General features: G+C 58.5%; 2 protein-coding genes across 2 annotated transcripts; one reads left to right on the plus strand and one right to left on the minus strand.

The window, feature by feature from the left end:
• The first annotated feature begins 10 nt into the window (after window positions 1–10).
• Window positions 11–3034, plus strand: LOC119114044 (collagen alpha-5(IV) chain). The gene is made up of 2 exons (XM_037238273.1): window positions 11–171; window positions 640–3034. Exons 1-2 carry the CDS (start codon window positions 155–157, stop codon window positions 3032–3034), a joined length of 2412 nt encoding a protein of 803 aa, XP_037094168.1. The 5' UTR covers window positions 11–154.
• A 9187-nt stretch (window positions 3035–12221) lies between these two features.
• LOC119114045 (putative tRNA (guanine(26)-N(2))-dimethyltransferase) lies at window positions 12222–22498 on the minus strand. The gene is made up of 14 exons (XM_037238274.1): window positions 22370–22498; window positions 21857–22027; window positions 21353–21495; window positions 20900–21146; window positions 20100–20287; window positions 18419–18525; window positions 17848–17963; window positions 17340–17488; window positions 16595–16748; window positions 15358–15477; window positions 14782–14876; window positions 13360–13665; window positions 12657–12705; window positions 12222–12245 (listed from the first exon to the last, which is right to left on the minus strand). Exons 2-14 carry the CDS (start codon window positions 22004–22006, stop codon window positions 12222–12224), a joined length of 1848 nt encoding a protein of 615 aa, XP_037094169.1. The 5' UTR covers window positions 22007–22027; window positions 22370–22498.
• Between the last annotated feature and the right edge of the window lie 2 nt (window positions 22499–22500).

A 22500-nucleotide genomic window follows, 5' to 3' on the forward strand; every position in this document is an offset into this window, starting at 1 on the left:
CGGCGGCGGCGACGTGCGCGCCGGCGGCTCCGTCTCCAAGTGCGCCGACGCCGGCTACTTCCGGCGCAGGGAGGTGTGCGGCGAGTACGAACGCTGCGTGCGCTGGCCGGGCGCCACCAACGGACTGCGCTTCTTCTACGAGTGCCCCAGTGGCATGCTGTTCGACGACAGGTGGTGGCGGCCGGGGCGGGACGGGGCGCGCGCGGGGGTCTGTAGCTGGCCTCATCCACGGTCGCCGGTCCCTCTGCAGAGTGTGCAGTCAACAACGCATGCGTTTGTTGCGGTTTGTTTAATGCTACGGCGCGTTGACTTCAGTGGTCATTTTTCGCTCATAATGAGCAACAATGCATCGGACTATCGAAGTAGCAAACTTGGCGATGCACTCATCCTCGTTACATGCCGTTCTCTCGTTGGCGTAGCGATGTGCAGAGGTTTGCGCATCTTTTGACGTCAGCTGCGATGACACTGACCCCAGTATGCAGCTGTACGCCTACACATCGTCTTGTTTAATGATAAAATGTACCATGTAGCTCCGATTCGTGTGGGCCAAAGCCGCGCCGCTTTCGTCTCCATGAGCTCCATCGCAGGGCACATCGGGACCCCTGAGGTGCTTATCGATGCCGCTGTCTGCTCGGCCAGGTGGGAGATCTGCACGTGGGCGTCTGCCACCGAGCCGTGCGAGAACTCCAACACCGAGGTGCCGCCAGTGGAGCATCACGATGTGCCGTGCGAGGCCGACGGCTACTTCGCCGACCCCAGCAACTGCAAGTACTTCCAACTCTGCCGCGACTACTACAACAACGGCACCTTCACCAAGTTTGAGTTCAAGTGTCCGTACGGTCTGGGCTACGACGACGTCGAGCTCACGTGCACGTGGGCGTGGTTGGTGCCGCGCTGCGGGGCGTCGTCCACCATGAAGACGCCGTTCTCGCAGGACGAGCTGACCACCATGGCCTCTGGGCTACGTTCGAGCTCGGCCGCCGTCGACGAGGACAAGCTGCAGCGCTTCAGCGCCGAGCTGAGTGAGTTCGAGCGGCAGCACGACAAGCCGGATTCGCCGGCCGGCCGCAGCGACATGCAGGACAAGCAGGACGAGCGCGGCTTCCTCGACATCGTCATTGGCTCTGTGCGGTCGCTGTTCGCCAGCGCCTGGAGTCGACTCACGGGCGACAGCGACGCGCTGGAGTCGGCCACGCCGCCCACCACGCGCACACTAGCTGAAAGCGCGCTGGAGGCGCCGCTGTCGCGGGTGCGCCGCTCACCGCAGTGGTCCTACTTGCCGCCGAGCAGGGATTTCGGTACGGAGGTGTCCAAGCCGCCAGCGCAGACGGACGTGTTCCAGCTGCCGCCGCCGCCGCCGCCGAAGCAGGACGCAGACGAGCTGGACCCAACACGCCTGCGCCCTCCGCGGCCGGGACCAGGGGACAGCGGCGTCGGCGAGTCACCCGCTCCAAAAACGGGGCTCGGTGAAGTCACTGGGGACGGGGAGCAGACAGGCACACGGGTGCAGACGGGTGAGTCCGGCACTGGAAAGGAGCAAGAACCACCGGAAGGGGCAGCACCAGGATCGCGGGTGCCAATACAGACTACACCCGGCAAGCCAACCAAACCCGAGTATCCGGGGGCTCCCGGCCCATCCAGGCCGGGACCTCAGGTCAGCCAAGCACCCAGCGGTGCTGGAACCCCTGGCCGGCCAGGCAAACCCGGCACAACCGGACAACAGGAAACGCCGGGCACGCCCGGACAACCAGGCACCTTGGGATCTGGAGGTTCGGTCGGTACTCCGGGACGGCCTGGTGCACCTGGACGACCAGGAACTCCAGGAACTCAAGGCAGACCCACCACTGGAAGTGGTCCTGCCACGAAAGGTCCGTCTGGAGCTCCACGCAGACCTGGCACAGAAGTAGGACCTGGAACAGGAGGTAGGCCAGGAACACCGGGAGAGCCCGGAACAGGAGGCACACCAGGAACCCAAGGCACGCCTGGCATAGGAGGAAGGCCTGGAACAGGAGGTATTGGCATTCAAGGTACGCCTCAGACAGGAGGTAGGCCTGGAACAGAAGGCACACCGGGAGTTCCAGGCAAGCCAGGAACACAAGAAAGGCCTGGAACAGCAAGAAGACCTGGGACAGGGGGTACAGGAGGAACTCAAGGCAGGCCTGGAACAGGTGGGAGACCAGGTGAAGGTGGACTTGGGCCCGACAGTGGTTTCCCCGAGGGTTCCCGAGGACCCGGTGGCAGTTCGCCAGCATATCCCACCGGCTTCCCAGGACCACAGGGACGACCGGGCTCAAGACGACCAGGAACACCAGGCGAACCAGGAATACCAGGCAAACCAGGAACGGGGGGCACACCTGGAGCAGGTGGCATTGGCACTCAAGGTAGGCCTGGAACAGCAGGCACACCGGGAGTTCCAGGCAAGCCAGGAACACAAGGAAGGCCCGGAACAGGAGGAAGGCCTGGAATTGGGGGTACAGGAGGAACTCAAGGCAGGCCTGGAACAGGTGGAAGACTAGGTGAAGGTGGACTTGGTCCCGACAGTGGTTTCCCCGAAGGTTCCCGGGGACCCGATGGCAGTTCGCCAGTCTACCCTACCGGCTCACCAGGACCGCAGGGACGACCAGGCTCAAGAAGACCAGGAACACCAGGCGAACCAGGAATACCAGGCAAACCAGGAACGGGAGGCACGCCTGGAGTAGGAGGCGTTGGCAGTCAAGGTAGGCCTGGGACAGGAGGCATACCGGGAGTTCCAGGCAAGCCAGGAACACAAGGGAGGCCCGGAACAGGAGGGAGGCCTGGAACTGGGGGTACAGGGGGAACTCAAGGCAGGCCTGGAACAGGTGGAAACCTGGTGGCGGTGGACTTGGTCCCGACAGTGGTTTCCCCGAAGGTTCCCGAGGACCCGATGGCAGTTCGCCAGTTTATCCTACCGGCTCACCAGGACCGCAGGGACGACCAGACTCAAGAAGACCAGGAACACCAGGCGAACCAGGAATACCAGGCAAACCAGGAACGGGAGGCACACCTGGAGTAGGAGGCGTTGGCAGTCAAGGTAGGCCTGGGACAGGAGGCACACCGGGAGTTCCAGGCAAGCCAGGAACACAAGGGAGGCCCGGAACAGGAGGGAGGCCTGGAACTGGGGGTACAGGGGGAACTCAAGGCAGGCCTGGAACAGGTGGAAGACCTGGTGGCGGTGGACTTGGTCCCGACAGTGGTTTCCCCGAAGGTTCCCGAGGACCCGATGGCAGTTCGCCAGTTTATCCTACCGGCTCACCAGGACCGCAGGGACGACCAGGCCCAAGAAGACCAGGAACACCAGGCAAACCGGGAATACCAGGCAAACCAGGAACGGGAGGCACGCCTGGAGTAGGAGGCGTTGGCAGTCAAGGTAGGCCTGGCACAGGAGGCACACCGGGAGTTCCAGGCAAGCCAGGAACACAAGGAGGGCCCGGAACAGGAGGGAGGCCTGGAACTGGGGGTACAGGGGGAACTCAAGGCAGGCCTGGAACAGGTGGAAGACCTGGTGGCGGTGGACTTGGTCCCGACAGTGGTTTCCCCGAAGGTTCCCGAGGACCCGGTGGCAGTTCGCCAGTTTATCCTACCGGCTCACCAGGACCGCAGGGACGACCAGGCCCAAGAAGACCAGAAACACCAGGCGAACCAGGAATGCCAGGCAAACCAGGAACGGGAGGCACGCCTGGAGTAGGAGGCGTTGGCAGTCAAGTAGGCCTGGGACAGGAGGCACACCGGGAGTTCCAGGCAAGCCAGGAACACAAGGGAGGCCCGGAACAGGAGGGAGGCCTGGAACTGGGGGTACAGGGGGAACTCAAGGCAGGCCTGGAACAGGTGGAAGACCTGGTGGCGGTGGACTTGGTCCCGACAGTGGTTTCCCCGAAGGTTCCCGAGGACCCGATGGCAGTTCGCCAGTTTATCCTACCGGCTCCCCAGGACCGCAGGGACGACCGGGCTCAAGAAGACCAGGAACACCAGGCGAACCGGGAATACCAGGCAAACCAGGAACGGGAGGCACACCTGGAGTGGGAGGCATTGGCAGTCAAGGTAGGCCTGGGACAGGAGGCATACCGGGAGTTCCAGGCAAGCCAGGAACACAAGGGAGGCCCGGAACAGGAGGGAGGCCTGGAGCTGGGGGTACGGGGGGAACTCAAGGCAGGCCTGGAACAGGTGGAAACCTGGTGGCGGTGGACTTGGTCCCGACAGTGGTTTCCCCGAAGGTTCCCGAGGACCCGATGGCAGTTCGCCAGTTTATCCTACCGGCTCCCAGGACCGCAGGGACGACCAGGCTCAAGACGACCGGGAACCAGGCAAACCAGGAATACCAGGCAAACCAGGAACGGGAGGCACGCCTGGAGTAGGAGGCGTTGGCAGTCAAGGTAGGCCTGAGACAGGAGGCACACCGGGAGTTCCAGGCAACCGGGAACACAAGGAGGGCCCGGAACAGGAGGAGGCCTGGAACGGGGGTACGGGAGGAACTCAAGGCAGGCCTGGAACAGGTGGAAGACCAGGTGGCGGTGGACTTGGTCCCGACAGTGGTTTCCCCGAAGGTTCCCGAGGACCCGGTGGCAGTTCGCCAGCATATCCCCGGCTTCCCAGGACCGCAGGGACGACCAGGCTCAAGGAGACCAGGAACACCAGGCAAACCGGGAATACCAGGCAAACCAGGAACGGAGGCACACCTGGAGTGGGAGGCATTGGCACTCAAGGTAGGCCTGGCACAGGAGGCACACCGGGAGTTCCAGGCAAGCCAGGAACACAAGGAGGGCCCGGAACAGGAGGAAGGCCTGGAACGGGTGGTACAGGAGGAACTCAAGGCAGGCCTGGAACAGGTGGAAGACCAGGTGGCGGTGGACTTGGTCCCGACAGTGGTTTCCCCGAAGGTTCCCGAGGACCCGATGGCAGTTCGCCAGTCTATCCTACCGGCCCCCCAGGACCGCAGAGACGACCAGACTCAAGACGACCGGGAAAGCCAGGCAAACCAGGAATACCAGGCAAACCAGGAACAGGAGGCACACCTGGAGTGGGAGGCATTGGCACTCAAGGTAGGCCTGGCACAGGAGGCACACCGGGAGTTCCAGGCAAACCGGGAACACAAGGGAGGCCCGGAACAGAAGGAAGGCCTGGAACGGGGGGTACGGGAGGAACTCAAGGCAGGCCTGGAACGGGTGGAAGACCAGGTGGCGGTGGACTTGGTCCCGACAGTGGTTTCCCCGAGGGTTCCCGAGGACCCAGCGGCAGTTCGCCAGTCTATCCTACCGGTTCCCAGGACCGCAGGGACGACCAGGCTCAAGAAGACCCAGGAACCACAAGGCAAGCCAGGGAAATACCAGGCCAAACCAGGAACGGGAGGCGCGCCCTGGAGTAGGAGGCGTTGGGCACTCAAGAGTGGCCTGGAACCAGGAGGCACACCGGGAGTCCCGACCAGCCAGGAACACAAGGAGGGCCCGGAACAGGATGGAAGGCCCTGGAACAGGGAGGGACAAAGGAGGGACTCAAGGCAGGCCGGAACAGGAGAAGGCCAGGAACAGGGAAGTAACAGGAGGACTCAAGGCAGGCTGGAACAGGTGGAAGGCCTTGGTGGCGGTGGACTTGGTCCACGACAGTGGTTTCCCCGAAGGTTCCCGAGGACCCCGATGGCAGTAGTTCGCCAGTCTATCCTACCGGCTCCCCAGGACCACAGAGACGACCAGACTCCAAAAGACCAGGAAAGCAGGCAAGCCCGGGAATATCCAGGCAAACCAGGAAGGGGGGCACGACCCGGAGTAGGAGGCGTTGGCAACTCAGGGAGGCCTGGAATCAGGAGGCACTACCGGGTGCCCAGGCAAGCCAGGACACAAGGAAGGCCCGGAACAGGAGGAAGGCCTGGAACAGGGGGTACAGGGGGAACTCAAGGCAGGCCGGAACAGGTGGAAGACTAGGTGAAGGTGGACTTGGTCCCGACAGTGGTTTCCCCGAGGGAAGCCGCGGCCCTAGTGGAGGTTCTGGACGCCAGGAACCGTTGATGGAGTTGGAGGTCCTGGACGGCCAGGAGCCGGTGGTGGAGTTGGAGGTTCTGGAAGACCAGGAGCCGGCGATGATTTGGAGGTTCTGGAAGACCAGGAGCCGGTGGTGGAGTTGGAGGTTTTGGAAGACCAGGAGCCGGTGGTGGAGTTGGAGGTTCTGGAAGACCAGGAGCCGGCGATGGATTTGGAGGTTCTGGAAGACCAGGAGCCGGTGGTGGAGTTGGAGGTTCTGGAAGACCAGGAGCCGGCGATGGATTTGGAGGTTCTGGAAGACCAGGAGCCGGTGGTGGAGTTGGAGGTTCTGGAAGACCAGGAGCCGGTGGTGGAGTTGGAGGTTTTGGAAGACCAGGAGCCGGTGGTGGAGTTGGAGGTTCTGGAAGACCAGGAGCCGGCGGGGTTTGGAGGTTCCGGAAGGCCAGGAGCCGGCGATGGAGTTGGAGGTTCTGGAAGGACCAGGAGCCGGTGGTGGAGTTGGAGGTTCTGGAAGACCAGGAGCCGGCGATGGATTGGAGGTTCTGGAAGACCAGGAGCCGGCGATGGATTTGGAGGTTCTGGAAGACCAGGAGCCGGTGGTGGAGTTGGAGGTTCTGGAAGACCAGGAGCCGGTGGTGGAGTTGGAGGTTTTGGAAGACCAGGAGCCGGTGGTGGAGTTGGAGGTTCTGGAAGACCAGGAGCCGGCGGGGTTGGAGGTTCCGGAAGGCCAGGAGCCGGCGATGGAGTTGGAGGTCTGGAAGACCAGGAGCCGGTGGTGGAGTTGGAGGTTCTGGAAGACCAGGAGCCGGCGATGGATTTGGAGGTTCTGGAAGACCAGGAGCCGGTGGTGGAGTTGGAGGTTCTGGAAGACCAGGAGCCGGTGGTGGAGTTGGAGGTTCTGGAAGACCAGGAGCCGGTGGTGGAGTTGGAGGTTTTGGAAGACCAGGAGCCGGTGGTGGAGTTGGGAGGTTCTGGAAGACCAGGAGCCGGCGGGGTTGGAGGTTCCGGAAGGCCAGGAGCCGGCGATGGAGTTGGAGGTTCTGGAGACCAGGAGCCGGGGTGGAGTTGGAGGTTCTGGACGGCCAGGAGCCGGCGATGGATTTGGAGGTTCTGGAAGACCAGGAGCCGGTGGTGGAGTTGGAGGTTCTGGAAGACCAGTGAGCCGGTGGTGGAGTTGGAGGTTCTGGAAGACCAGGAGCCGGTGATGGGGTTGGAGGCTCCGGAAGGCCAGGAGCCGGTGGTGGAGTTGGAGGTTCTGGAAGACCAGGACCCGATGGTGGAGTGGGAGGCTCTGGAAGGCCAGGAGCCGGCGATGGTGGCGCTGGACGCCCCGGCTCGGGACGGCCTGGCGCCGGCGGGGGTGCCCCTGGTGGTGCAGGTGTGGCCGGCGGAGCAGGACGGCCGGGCCAGGGTAACCCGCACGGGGGCAGACTATCAAGGCCGACCTGTCGGCGGGTGCTCTGTAGACCCACCGGCGGCGAAGGCGACAGGTTCAATGTTTTGGGATCCGCGGGCAACCCCAAGGGTTGGGTTCACGAGGCCGTCCTTCGCACGACCGGATGGCGGGAACGGTCGCCGGCAGCGGCCAGGATGTGGCGAGGCCCCGGCTCTGATAGAGGAAGAGCCATCAAGACGGCCCAAACCTGGCGAAGAACAGGAGAGAGAGCAGCCTACATCTGACAGAGGACAAGCAGGAGGAAGACCCACCCCTGCCGGAGGACAGGTCGGCGCGCCAGGAGCGGGAGGAAGACCCACCCCTGCCAGAGGTCAGGCCGGCGCACAAGGAGCGGGAGGAAGACCCACCCCTGCCAGAGATCAGGCCGGCGCACAAGGAGTGGGAGGAAGACCCACCCCTGCCAGAGGTCAGGTCGGCACACCAGGGACGGGAGCCGTCCAGAGCGAGGACCGTCCGACCGGAGGTCTTATTGACAGGTCCAAGACACCAACGCAAACCCACGGAAAGCTGCTGAAGTTCCTTCGCGCGCACTTGTTCGGCCCAGGAGGCATAAGCGGAAGGAGAACGAGATCGGTCCAGAGATCTGCGAGAGACCAGGTAAGATTGGTGCTGCCGGGTGACTGCGCTTTCCGCTCACCGTCGTTGTCTCGGCATTTTTGGGTGCATTTTGACAGATGCAACGAGTTTGCTGCAAAGAAAAATGGATGCCTTTTGTGTGACCCCATCATGTGGTGCGGCGAACCCACACCTGCTTTCTTTGAATGCGAATTTTAATGCCGTTACTTCCGTTTTCGCCCTTCTTCTCTTTTTTGCACTTCTCTCCTGCTCCCGAGCACACACCGCTTGGAATTCATTAGGCCACATCGTCGGCGTTACACAAACCACGTCACAAACCACGTCACAAACCACGTCACAAACCACGCTGGGTGCAGCCGTCGGTAACACATCAGATTGAACTAACTGAATGAGACTCGAACGCAGCTTCTCCGTGCTGGAGGAGCTAGGCAGATCGTATGAAGGGAGAGACGCCCGCGCCGAGCGGACGGCAGGCATCTGACCCCTCGCCGGACGCCCGCAGGCATGTTCCGCCACCCGACCAACTGCAACAAGTTCTACGAGTGCTTCTGGGACCAGTGGTCCGAGCGGTACACACTGCACGTGTTCAACTTGCGCGGTCAGGTGAGTGCAGCACCGCCCGCCTTCCGAATGGCACAAAACTGGTGCGGACTTCAACAGGGGGCTTTTCACAGCATCTGTATGTGGGGGTCAGCACGCTTATTTGACGGTCATTGACGTGGGCGCAGTGCGATGGGCAACACTTGAAACCTCATTGAGTCGTTATGCGGATGCAGTTAGTGAAAATGTCCATGGCTTGCGAAGGCACTTTACTCGGTGCCGTGAAAAATCGCGTGCTGTTTGGGTATGCATGCGTGTTATGTTTCGCAAAGGTGCATCTTCCCCGCGGGTCGACGGTCCCGCGACATGGCGATGCCCAGCTCCAACAGTTTTGGAATCTGTTACACTCTGTCACCACACGATTTAAGGTACCCCTTCCCTGTCTCCCCCGACCGGCGATGACGTCACGATGAACGCCACACCTCGCCGCCGCCGCTCACGTTCACCTCCCGCCGCAGGCTGTGTACGACGAGTCCATCTCGGCCTGCAACTGGGGCTACAGCAACTCGGACTGCGCTGACCGGCCCGACGAGGAGCTGGAGCGGCTGCTGCGCGAGGCCGACCGCACCCAGTTCCCCGACGGCTGCTGCTGGCTACCCCGACGTGCGCGAGTACCTCGGCCTCTGAACCGACCGACCGGCCGGCCGGGGCGACCCCGCCCGTCACCCAGGCCAGCCCCGACGACGGCTCGCTGCGAGAGCCTGCTTCCCTGCGGGCACTGAGGCGTTGCGCGTTTGTCCCACAGTATGTGGTGAGATGCGTGGGGCCCTCAGCCCACTCGAGCGCGCGAGGGCTGACGCAGCGAAGCGGCGCGAGCGGCGTCTGGCGGCGCGGCGGCGCCCTGGCTGTGATAAGGGCGGACTATGTCGCTGGGCAGCGCGCGAGGGTAGCGGCTTCAACCGAGCGGCGCTGCAAGCTGGCTAACGTATGGTATTCTGACCGACTGTGAGCTTATTTGACAGCTGACTCGTCGCCCCCCCCTCCCCGCGCGCGAGACGCGGGCCCGACAGCAGGGGTGGCAGCGTGGGTGGGAGGAGCCAGCGTTAGTCGCAGATGTCTGGCGGAGCGAGCGAATGCTGCAGCTGTTCTTGGAGACGTGTGGGTCGTATAGCTGAGGTGTGTTTGTTAGGCCAGCCTAATTTCGCTCGTTTCGGTGGCAACGCAACTGGAGAGTGGACGTTTTCGCTTTTGCAGAGCGAGTAAACCCTTGTGGGTTACCATTTCATCTGCTGTGGGCAGCTTAACGCTGTTTCTTTTCTACCACGCCGTGTATCTGTTCCGTGACTGTCATGGCGTCCTTTTAACGAAGTCCTGAGAACATGGCGGCAGTGAGAAGCATTTCGCCCGGAAACGGTCACCGAATGGATATTAGTAATAAGTTGTGGTAAAACGCAGTGCAGAATACATTGCATTCTGGACATTGCATAGACATGCAGTTAGTTATGCATGAAGTAGGCATAATTTGGATGCCCTCCTGCGTGTCTTGTCTATGCATACAATCTTCTTGACTAGATCTTCGGGCAGAAATGGACTGGGTTCTTCTTCAATGCTGATGTAGGCATGGCTATGTTGTAAATAACCATCGGAAATCATAGTGTAGATCCATGGATCGTTTTGCAATAAACAAAGAGGTGGTTTCAAGTTAGTCATGAAATATGTGGGAGAACAGCTCACAGGTTGCCAGCACCGATCAGAAAAATACATCAGCTGCCAGTTGTAATAATTGTTGACAGTAGTAATAGCTATATTCCTCAGAGAAAAACCGGGAGAATGGAGATACAGATACGTTGATATTTCGGCAACATCCGTTCATCGAAACGAATAGCAGAGGTGAACTCGCTTCTGCTATTCGTTTCGATAAAGGCACGCTGCGGAAAATCAACACATCTATATCTCCATTCTCCTGGTTTTTCTCAGAGGAATAAGGCTATTAATACTGTCTTATCTACGTGCACAGTGTTCCTCGCAAATGCACTTAACAACTCTCACGTAACTGCCAGTTGTCGCCAAGACACATGAGGCAACAGACGTAGCAGACAGACGTAGTCACCGCAGTCCAGGTCAAAGTACGTTGGATTAACATTGTCGGATGGGGCGCGCCTCACAAACCGCCGGGAGTTCTCAGTAGTTTTTCCGGAAATAGTCTCGCAATGCACGCGTGGCGCTGGGACTTGGAATTGCTGGGTTGTAGCCACTTTTGTGCTGTCAGCGCGAAAGGCGTGAAGGCTCCACTCAAATAGGCTAAGGATGATGGCATTTTGGTGAGGTCATACCGGTCGCACCTCACGCTCAGACACCCGGTAACGTAAGTTCGTCGTAGAATATGCTCTCTGTGACGTTCTCGTGTCGGTTTGGTCTAGGTTATTAGGAACGTGATCTAGATCATTATGCATATTTTGGTCTAGATAATAAGCTTCATAGGGCTGTGATCCCATACAACACAATCAGCTTGGTCCATGGTAAGCCAGGTCGAGTACACCAGCTAAAAACGCTAATAATTTGACGTTTCCTCGGTCCCATACGAAATAAGTAAGTAACGGAGTTAATATCGCCCGCCATTAAAGGGAGTGCTTTACAATTACGAGGGGTTTTATGTAGGCAACAAAGTTAATATCGCCCGCCATTCAAGGGAGTGCTCCACAGTTACGAGGGGTTTTATGTAAGTAACGAAGTTAATATTGCCCACCATTAAAGGGAGCGCTCCACAGTTACGAGGGGTTTCAAGTAAGTAGCGAAGTTAATATTGTCCGCCATTAAAGGGAGCGCTCCACAGTTACGAGGGGTTTCAAGTAAGTAACGAAGTTAACATCGCCCGTCATTAAAGGGAGTGCTCTACATTACGAGGGGTTTCGAACTGAACTAGCCATCACGAAACTCAATCGGTGCGGTTCACAGCCCAGCCTCACCTAAACCTCTCAGGTCCTGTGCTACCCGCCCGCGAACATGCACAGACTGTTTCGGGGAGACTATTTCTACGTCACCCAGCAATCCATAACGTCATAATAGCGTCATTAAAATCCTGCCATTCCATTGGCCATGCGGCGATCAAGGCGAAGAAAACTATAATCGTCGAGGCGTTTATATTTGGTGTTCGTGCGCGCGATTTCCAAATATGACGGCCGTGAATTGGCTCTCAATCAATGTTGTGCAGGGTACGAGACAATCAACCAATAACGTATTAGAATATTTACTGCACAGATAAATTATGTTGTCTGGAGTAGCCTGTATGTGGTGCTATTTCATCATATCTGCTGTTTACTTCAATATCTTAAAATGTGGAGGATCCCCTTCCAGGCACAAGGAGCTCCACCATTGGCATTTGACGCTTGTTGATGCCATAACCGGCCGATATTCGGCTTCACCTTTACTTGACCTTTACCATGTGACCCGACACCTTCACTTCACCTTCACTTGACCTTTACCATGTGACCCGACTCGCCGCCAACAACTGACCTAGTGACGTATGTCATGAATTACATAACCCCGTTACGAAAACACCAATCTTCGCTTCACACCGCCGGGTTTTAAGCCGCTGTTCGTTGTTCACGACAGCGCTGGACATATCGCACAATATCGTACACGTCTCTTGTTTATTGACGTCACAGCACGGCGATATCAAAACACTGTCACCGGCCAAATGCGCACAAAGAGATGACTATGGACGGGCTATCCGAATCATGATACACCGATTCGTAAGTGATTATCTTCTCTTGGAGTCGTACTTCTTCCGTCCATAACACAAGTCGGTCTTGGAGCTTCCCAAATTGACGATTTTGGGGCAGCCGTCCATCTGGAAAAGATACGTTCGCAGCCTGCAGGTCTCCCGCAAACTCCCGCCAAAACTGTGGCAAACTCCCGCCAAAACCAGTCCACGTTCACAAACACGGGTGGCTTCAAGCGTGTTGTATTCAGGTCTCAGCAGCCGGCGCCGGCGGATCGCCCGCTGTCCGCCGCCTCCTCCACCTTCTCCCTCTTGTGCGGCTCCACCGGTGGCGAGGCCGAGTCGTCCCGCTCGCGCGCGCGCCGCTTCTTGCCCTGGTTCGGTTTCTGCTCTGCTTGGCCTGCATCGCCTCATGCGAGATGCTGAAATGTCCGGGCCGGCGGCTCAACACCCGCCTGATCCGGTCGGCCGGCACGACTGACGTCCAGACCCGGGACATGAACGTCCCAGGACCGCCTCACTAGCCGGCACTTACCGACGGAGGCAAAGCTAGATGGCGGTGGAGCGCGCTTATTTACAGATGGATGTTATGAGGGGAGGAAAGGACCATAGTAACGTAACATTTCGGGATGCAGATGCATTTAAATTATTTGTTTTCTCCACAAGTTACCACCCAGGACATGTTGCCGTCGATCGGTCAACTTCATCCCTTAAATCCATTACCGATTAAGGTCGAGCCGTCTTGTGCATTACAACGAACACCTCACAGCTTGTGCTTCGCTGCTGGCGAGCATATGGCCCTGCGTAAAGCATCATCACCTACAGAATCTATGAAAAAAGCACACACTCGGCAACGACGTAAAATTAAACCATACCAAAACAGCCGTTTGACACCATAGTAACCATTACTGTTACCACAGTAACCCACCGTTACAGCGAGCCGCGACCTAGCGTATTCCCGGCCCGACCCGCCATACAGGAGTCAAAAGGGATTTTTGTTGACTTAGTTTCTACTTTATAACATCGGCGCATCTGCTCGGCCGTCCACCCGCCTTCGCTACCCGCCGCTCACACACCTGGTCTTGGCGCGCGCTTTCGGCCCCCAGTGGGACTGCGGGTTCTGTTGGAAGCGGCGCAGCTGCAGGCGGCGCGACTCCGGATTGGCCAGCGGATGGCGCGCGAAGCTGACGTCATCCGGCGCCGGCACGGCGAGCAGCGCGGCGGCCGGCGAGCCGGCGGCGAGGCTGGCGCGCCGCGCCGGGTTCAGCGCCTCCCACGCGCGCACCACCGACCACACGAACTCGGCCGGCGCGTCCGTCTTCACGGCCGACGCGTTACAGTGCGAGCCCGACACGCGGTGCCCGGCGTTCAGGAAGGCGGACCTGCGCCGGCGGCGAGCGCGGGTCAGACCGCGGCCGAAGCGCCGCTCACACCCCCCGCGGACGGCGCCCCGGCATCTCCGGCGGCCTAAGCCCGCGGGCCAGAGGCGCGTGGGCTCAGGACTTCAGGAGAGACTATCCAGGGATTAGAGACTAGAGGCGCCAGCAGAAATTCCTCACGGACGGGGGACTATCAGGGCGGCAGTAGATATTGTACAGGGACTAGGGACTATCGAGGCACCAGCAGATTATCCAGGGACCAGGGACTTTCAGGGCGCTAGCAGAAATTATCCAGGGACCAAGGACTATCAGGGCACGAGCAGAATATTTGGGGTTGGGGACTATCAGGGTGTCAGCAGATATTGTACACGGACTAGGGACTATCGAGGCGTCGGAAGACACTCTCCAACAAGCAGGGGCTTTCAGACCCCACCGGTCTACCAGTGACTAGCGGCTTAACTTTGACCCGCTAATTCAGAGTATCGGCCATACAACAGATAATAATGTAAGCTATCATACTACACCATATCACCCTGCAGGTAGAACGCTATCACGAGCATTCCAACATTGAATATGACATATACTGGTAATATGTATCGAGATATGGGTACAACGAGCAGGGGTCAGGGTACACAAATGAATGCCTCCACTTTATCAGTACTGCACTGTCGACAAATAATGGCATGTATTGCAGTACTCAGGTCTCATTCATACCTTTATTCCCTTCTCTAAAAGCACACGCTGGTGCCCGCTGTTCAGCCAATTCCGCCGCAGGGGAATGTCTCCGATCGGCCCCACAGGGCTGGCGGAGGGGGGGGCGGCAGGCTGTGTTGGCGGAGGGGAGGGTGGTCAGCTGGCAGAGGGGAGGGTGGCTGGCGGAGAGGAGGGAGGGCAGCAGGCTGTGCTGAGGGAGAGGAGGGCGGCAGGCTGTGCTGGGGGAGGGAAGGGTGACCGGCTGGCGGAGGGGAGGGTGGCCAGCTGGCGGAGGGAGGGTGGCCGGCTGGCGGAGGGGAAGGCGGCAGGCTGGCGGAGGGGAGGGCGGCCGACTGCGCTAGGGGAGAAGAGGGAGGCCGGCTGGCGGAGAGAAGGGCGGCCGGCTGGCGGCTGGAGGGAGCTCACCTGAGGTCGAGCATCGGCGGCACCGAGAGCCGACACGTGCTTGCCAGCCGGCCGGCGTCGTAGTACAGCGGCACGTCTGGCAGCTCCTCACTGATCTGGCAGCACAGCAGACACGCACGTCACGCGGACAGCAGCACAGATACGGCTCCAAACGGCCCGACAACCGGCAACGGCCCGGGCACGCCCGTCAATGAACACATCAGATCGCCAATGCGTGGCCGCCTACTTAGGAGGCAAGACCTTAATGTATGTGGTGTTCGTCTGTCTATACTGTTACTGTTCTTCACATGATTGGCGGTTTCTCGCTCTGCCCGTCCTCTGGAGCACAGCATGCTCTCTGGAGCCATACTCTCCTTCTAGAGCTCCGGGCTCCCCATGAGTCCTCCCGTTCTCCAAAGTTCCTTCTATCTCCGGACCCCCACCCGGTCTCCGGAGTCACTCCCTCCCTCTGGACCCCTGCACATCTCCAGAGTCCCCCTTCCCTCCCTCCGCCCCCACCCTTTATCCTTTCTCCCGCCCTCCGGCCGCCTTCCCTTCCTCCAGGATGCCTCCCCCCTTCCCTCCCCATCTACGCACCACAGACAGCACGCCGACCATGCGCTTGTAGGTGGCGAGCTCGTCCTCCTGTAGTGAGTCCCGTAACATGGCGACGAAGCCGGCGTCGTGGATCGGCGCCGACCACAGCGGGCCACACAGCTGCCGACGCATGGCACCCGTCAGACCGTCACACGTCACACGACAGACCGTCACACGACAGACCGTCACATGTCACACGACAAACCGCCCCGTGTCACGCGACAGACCGTCACATGGCACGCTGGCATACCGTCACATGTCACACGACAGGCTGTTCCATGTCACACGACAGACCGTCACACGTCAGATGACAGACCGTCACATGTCACACGACAGACCGTCACATGACACGCCGACAAACGTCACATGATAGACTGTCAGTCACACGAACAGCCGTCACACACCACAGGACATACCGTCACACCATCAAACGTCATATAACAGGCCGTCACATGTCACACGACAGACCGTCACACGTCAGACCGCGCCACCTGCCGCGCCGCAGACAGCGCGGCAGAGCGTGGCCGCCAGCGGACGGTAGCTGTCGGAGCCGTCGCTAAGAGAGATTCTCCGGTCCTACTGAAGCTGGACGGCCTGCTGGGAGCTGGCGGTGCAAATGGCTGGCGCCGTCACGGGGTGCGCGCGCCCGCCAAAACGGTGAGGTGTCAAAACGGTGCCGCGCTGAAATCTGGTGACCTTTGGCACCGGCATTCAAGGCTGTGATTAATAACTGCAAAAACAGTGCCGCGGCGGACCGGAAGAGGACGTGCAGCAGCGGCGTATTCGCCACAGGGTGAGCGGCCACGTGCTTCCGTTACTCCGCAAGGAAGGAGACAACGCTGTACATACAGAAGCATTAGATGTCCGAGAGCGAACGGCAAAAAGCGGCAGTCACTCCGCAGATCTCAGACGCGCTTATGACCGGCGGCCGAGCATCGCCCCGCGCGAGCGTCGAGCGCGCGCGTCTCACGGCCCCACAGACGGACGACGTGTCCAGCACGCGCACAGACGCGGTTGCCCGCACTGGGCTCGGGCTTCGACGGGGACAGCACGTGGCCACCCGAACAGCCTATCCCGATCTGACCCACCACTCGGCAATAAGCCCGGCCAGTGACCATTCCCCGGCGCGCCTCCATCGCCTCCCTCAACGTCGTCATCGGGCTTTACGACGCACTCAGCTGCTGGGGCTGCATGGCGTCGCCTGCCTCTCACGCCGGCAGGAGGGCGGCGCCCTTACGTGGGTGGCGAAGCCGCAGTGGGGACACTTGTCGCCGTTGGGCAGCGGCACAGCCAGCGAAAACTTGGGGTTGGTGCCGTTCCACGTTACGCGACACTTGGGCTGTAGCCTCCACGAGTCGCAGCCGGAGCAGACCAGCGCGTACGCCATCTTGCTGCGGGCACGCCAGAGCGGTTGTCATGACGACGAGTCACAGTCGGGGCAGGCGAGTGTGCGACATCCAGCTAAGGGCATCACGGGGAAGGGGACGGGCGTCCAAACACCCAACAGCCTTTCCGACACCGATTTCAATGAACAGAAAGCGGATCTTGAACGCTATCCGGCCAAGTTTTCGGTGAGGATACAATGTGTTATAAACACACGATGATGTACCATGACACGTGCAAAAGGGCGCGTCCTGATCGAATGCTGCTTCCCATTACAATGCAGCAGTCTAAAACTCATAACTCTACTCATAACTAACTCTGCTCATAACTCTGAGTATTTCCATATCGAAGCTACGCAGCCTTACAAATGGCCAGCATGCGCAGTTTTCACGTCGACAATTAGCCGATTCTTCCACCACGGATCAGGACATAGCACAAGTATGACGAAGGCTAGACCTCTGTCACCGCCGCCTGACACGGTCGACAGTTGGGGCTACCTGGCAGAACTTGATCCACCTAATGGGAAATCTTGGCCCATTTGGCAGAACTTCGTCCACCCGGCATACAGTTTGACCCGCCCGGCACAAAGTTTGACCCACCTGGCCGACAGTTTGACCTTGGCGGCGGAGGAGCGGAGGCGCACGAACAGCCGGATATAGAAGTCGACGCTGATCGAGAGCAGCGGCTCGATGTAGCGACCATAACGATTGGCGTGCGTCTCCACGCACTGAAGCGCTATCCGCAGCGCCTGGCGAGGTGGAGAACGCGGCTCACCACGGGACGGGGTTGACTCGTGAGCTAGGCATCGCGGGTTCGTGACCCACTGCCCGCTACTTTCGTCCCCCATTGCAGTCCGTGTGAACGATGATGTCCGCACACGTAGCTGACGTGGATCGCAAAAACAGCGGTGCTATCACGATCCAGAATAAACACGATAGCAAGCAAAAACTATCGATCAATGTAGACAGGCATTTTGCTGGCTACCGCTACCTCGGTCCGCGCTTCCACCACCGTAACCCGAGCCATCATCGATACCAAACACTGCTATGCGCCGGCGACTGCGACAGGCAGACATTCCCCGGGTCGCCACAAGATGTCAGCACTGACCATTTCGTGGCACATTTTGCTGCGGACGGAGACGGCGCCGTACTTGGCGTGGCACGTCTCTGGAGCGTTGCCGCACAGGATAGCCATGTCCGTGCAGGTCACCTGGAGCACGCCGCCTGCCCGACGCCGTGACGCGTCACACACGGCGCTCGGTTGGACGCCAGCTCGGTGTGTCGCCAGCCCCGGTGGCCCACGCGGCGCGAGTGAAGCAGAACTACAGAAACGTGGCCATCGAACAGGCAGTAACACTCAGTTTGGCACAAAGATCGCTGGCTTCAATGGCGTTGGGATTGGGAGCACGGGAAAATATTTTGCTGAGAATCTCAGCGGCATGTTTTCCCGTGCTTGCTGATGCTCGTCAGCATCAGTAGACTAACATCTGATGCTATTACATACATGTCAATGGTTTCAGGTTATCTTGACCAACCAGCATTGCAACAGCAGTGCAGCCGAACAACCAGCCAGCACCGCCGGCAGGTGTGAATGACATCGCTTTACGCCGCCCCTGATGTCAGCTGCAACACGCACCGCAGGTGACGTCACGACAGACGGCGCTGACGTCACTGCCTACCATCGCTGACGGCCTGCACGGCCGAGTCCAGAAACACGGCCGGGGAGCCGTACGGGTCCAGGTCGACCACGTCGAACCGCTCCCGCCGGGCGCCGTACATCAGCAGACTGCAGCAGGCCCGGAGGTGGGAGTGAGTGGCCGTACATCACTAGAATGCAGTAGGCCCGGGGGTGGGAGTGAGCGGCCGTACATCAGCAGACTGCGGCAGGCGCGGGGATGGGAGTGAGCGGCCGTACATCAGCAGACTGTGGCAGGCGCGGGGGGAGTGAGCGGCCGTACATCAGCAGACTGCGGCAGGCCGGGGGGGGGGGGGGGAGTGAGCGGCCGTACATCAGCAGACTGTGGCAGGCGCGGGGGGAGGGAGTGAGCGGCCGTACATCAGCAGACTGCGGCAGGCGCGGGGGGGAGGGAGTGAGCGGCCGTATACCAGCAGACTGCGGCAGACCCGGGGGGGGGGGGGGGGGGGGGGGGAAGTGAGCGGCCGTACATCAGCAGACTGTGGCAGGCGCGGGGCTGGGAAACAATGGCAAGATTATGAGCGGGCTGAAATTTCGCTCGTTAGCACACAACCAGATATGGGCTTTAAGTTATATCTGAACGAATCCCTTTTGAACTTGCCTGGAAAGGAATTACCTAGGTTGCCTTTTATGTTTCATCACATAATTTTCACCAATATTTGCCGCACGTTTGGGTCACGCAGCCATGCTGTTCTCAAACGTGGCACGCGTAACAACTCAACGTATATAAATAACTAAAATTGATATTCTTAGTATGTCTTGACGGTGTTGCAGTGGCACTACCCTGTGCTACAGTAAGACGTAACTAAACCTGAAGTTTTACTGGAGTATAGTTTTGAAATATGTCCCAAAGGTGGGACGCGCCCATTAAAGATGGGGTCGGAGCAGCAGGGTGGACGATGTTTCTATAATACACTGATCGCTTGGGGCGTACCTTGACAATCCAGGTACTGCGAGGTGCCCCGCAACAGTTCTGGCCACGTGAGGCGTACCGCGACAGTTTCGGTAACGTGATGGGTCTCGGCAGGTCCGGTACCGTCGCGTGTCTCAGCAGGTCCGGTACCGTGGTGTGTGGCGGCAGGTCCGGTACCGTAGCGTATCTCGGCAGGTCCGGTACTGTGGTGTGTGGCGCCAGGTCCAGTACCGTAGTGTATCTCGGTAGGTCCGGTACCGTGGTGTATCCCGACAGGTCCAGTACCGTAGTGTATCTCGGTAGGTCCGGTACCGTGGTGTATCCCGACAGGTCCGGTACCGTGCTGCTTGCCGTGACAGTACCGGTACTGTGACATCCACAGCATCGTGAAGCGTACTGTGGAGTTAGGATGCCATGACGTGCAACGTCACAGTTTCAATACTGTAAGACGCACCGTTATAGCGCCGGTACTGTGGTGTGACGTGGCAGTGCTGGTACTGTGTGGTGTGACGTGGCAGTGCTGGTACTGTGAGGTGTGACGTGGCAGTGCTGGCACTGTGTGACGTGGCAATGTTGGCATCAGATGTGCCGAGACAGTTTCCGTGCCACGAAGCATAACGCGCCAGTTGCGCGACTACACAGTGTACACAGTGCACAGTATCGGTGCCACGCGGCCTACAGCGAGCGCCGCTGCACCGTGACTCAGAGCGGTGACCAGCACCGGCCTCAGCCCCGGGAACAGCTCACTCGCCTGGCGTCGCCCTGGTGCGGCTCCACCAGGCCCTCCACGCCGTTGTGCTCCACGTTGCGCCGCATGGCCTCGACGGCGGCCGGCGACAGGTCGTTGGCCACCACCTGGTGGAGGCCGCCCACCTCGCGCGCGAACCGACACGAGCGCAGGCCGGACGCGGCTAGAGCCTCCAGCACGCGCAGGCCCGTCTGCAACGGGGATCAGCGGCCTCTGAGACGACGCGGCCCGGCCAGGCCCAGCCCGGCAGACGGGGGCGGTGGCGGTGACGCACCCAGCACGCGTCACATCGGGCCAGCTGGGTCAGTGGTGAGGTATTCCGCCGCCTGGGCGGTAGGCATGTCGACATTTGTGCACGCTATCACACCCCAGGATCGGCGTTCCCTGTCAGTTGCTCCTCCCCATGGCCAAGGTCTGCCAATCAGCATCGAACCTGGGCGAACTCAGCATCTAGGCGTCTCAGGCTTGGCTAATTCGCTGGATGAGTCAGATGTCAGAGTTTGGGGTCAAAGGCCAATAGATTAGCAAACAAGACATTGTGGGAGTGAGGGGTGGGCCGCCAGAGAGCCGGAATCTTAGCATCACATTTTTTTGTGCACCTCTTGCAGATCCTACTGGTTGAACTTTGGGATGATGAGCCGAGCAACACGGTGCACTGTCCATGGGGCCCCTGCCTAAGAGTGGAGCTGTCAGCACTGCCAGGGGCATCCCAGGTACATAAACCCACATGTACAGCAAAAAAGGTCTAAAGGCTCTGACCCTGAAGGTTGGGTGTGAAAGTCTGAAGGGTATGTTCAGCCTACCTCGCACTTGACACCAGGAGTTAGCTGGGGCTCCTCATCTCTCTTCATGCTGTCATCAGAAGGCACTGGCTGCTGCTCCACAACCCCCTGGTCTGGCTGCTTCTCCTGCTGTTCCAGTTCCAGTCCCTCACAAACAGTCAGTGGCTTTTGCTTCAAATCAAGCTTTGCCTGTTTGCTGCGCAGCTTCTCCTCCTTTTCACGGAGCTGCTCTTGATGCCGCGTTGCCAGGATCCGCAGCACAGACACACTGCAAAAGCCAATTGAAGTGCTTTATGCCGGGAATGGGCCACATCACAGTATTGAGCAGAAGGTAGGTAAGGTGCAAATCTTGTGCAAAGTGCACATAACATGGAAATCAGACACAGTTGGTTATGCTCAAAACATCTCTAGGAGGGACTATGTACCTGTATAACAGATATTTAGCATTGTAACGGAAACAGCAAGCCGGCTTACCTGAGGTCTCTGTTGAACTCCTGCACAGGGTTGTAGAAAACATCTTTTGAGCTTGGAAACAGTACTTCTGCTTGACCTTCCTTTACAATGGTATAAGCATTTCTGTCCACGACTACTTCCGAGCGAGTCACAATGTTAGAAGCCTGGAATTGGGTACTAGTATTGTCACATTTCTACTGTTGCTAAGGACTACTCTAATAAATGCTTACAGATTCATCTCTTGCAGGCCAGATAAGTGAGCAAAAGTTGTGATGGGCATATCATGCTGAGTCATCTGAATCCAGCTCTACCATGACAACATGCTCTTTATAAAACACAACATTGGTTTCTATAAGAGCACTTTTGAAGCCACTCTAATATTGCCTTTCACAACCCTATTGGCAATGCCTATCATGGACTGTGAATTACTTTGTGCAGACTATACTGCTTTCGTTTCAAAAACATCCTCAAGTTCACAACAAGCAGAAAAAAGCATGAAGATGACATCATGTGTCAAGGACTTACCTTTAGCTTGTCCTCAGTTTTCATATCACCATCACAAGCATCTTCTTGAGTGCTGGCCATTTTTAATGGTGCTGACCGTGACAAATAATTCAAGTTTGTCAGTAAGAGTTTCCTGTGGTACTGGAGATTTTTGAACAAAATGCTTTTCATTTACTCATGATACCTGCAAAACTTCAGCCAATTTCAGGTTATGACTAGTTAGTCATGTCTTTGTATCAGCAAATTTAACTTGTTAATTGTTCTAAACAATTGTTATTGGGTAATAGCATAGAAAAAACCTGTGGTACTTCTCATATCAGCAATACCTCGCAAGTCACAGCATCACACCTAGCAATGGCTGTCCAGCACTTCCCACATAACTGAACGCCAATGCAAAAACGAAGCCGCAAAACTATCTCAAAAAAGCACTTGCAGAACACCCATATGCCACCAGTGATGAGGTGCACGGCCTTATAATTAAAAGATAACTTATAAACAACAGATGAACCGTGTACATGTCACGCCATCACCTACCTCTATGCCTGCCCCAAGCATATCATGCATCACGCACGCCTCCTTGGATGCGTACATTCGGCACGTGTCTGCCTGCTCATAAACAATACAAATGTCGGGAAGGCGCCATACATGTCTCAAGTGTGAAACAA

Source organism: Pollicipes pollicipes, unplaced genomic scaffold (genome assembly GCF_011947565.3).
Source record: "Pollicipes pollicipes isolate AB1234 unplaced genomic scaffold, Ppol_2.1 Scaffold_7262;HRSCAF=8765_pilon_pilon_pilon, whole genome shotgun sequence".
NCBI lineage: Eukaryota > Metazoa > Arthropoda > Thecostraca > Pollicipedomorpha > Pollicipedidae > Pollicipes > Pollicipes pollicipes.

Excerpts from the sequence above, each read along its gene's own strand:
- LOC119114045 (XM_037238274.1), bottom strand. The coding sequence starts at position 22,006 with ATGAAAAGCATTTTGTTCAAAAATCTCCAGTACCACAGGAAACTCTTA. Across the intron at positions 16,749-17,339 it reads AAGGTCAAACTGTCGGCCAG|CAAGATGGCGTACGCGCTGG; the intron begins GTGGGTCAAACT and ends GCGTGCCCGCAG. Across the intron at positions 12,246-12,656 it reads AGAGCAGAAACCGAACCAGG|TGTTTTGATATCGCCGTGCT; the intron begins GCAAGAAGCGGC and ends GGCCGGTGACAG.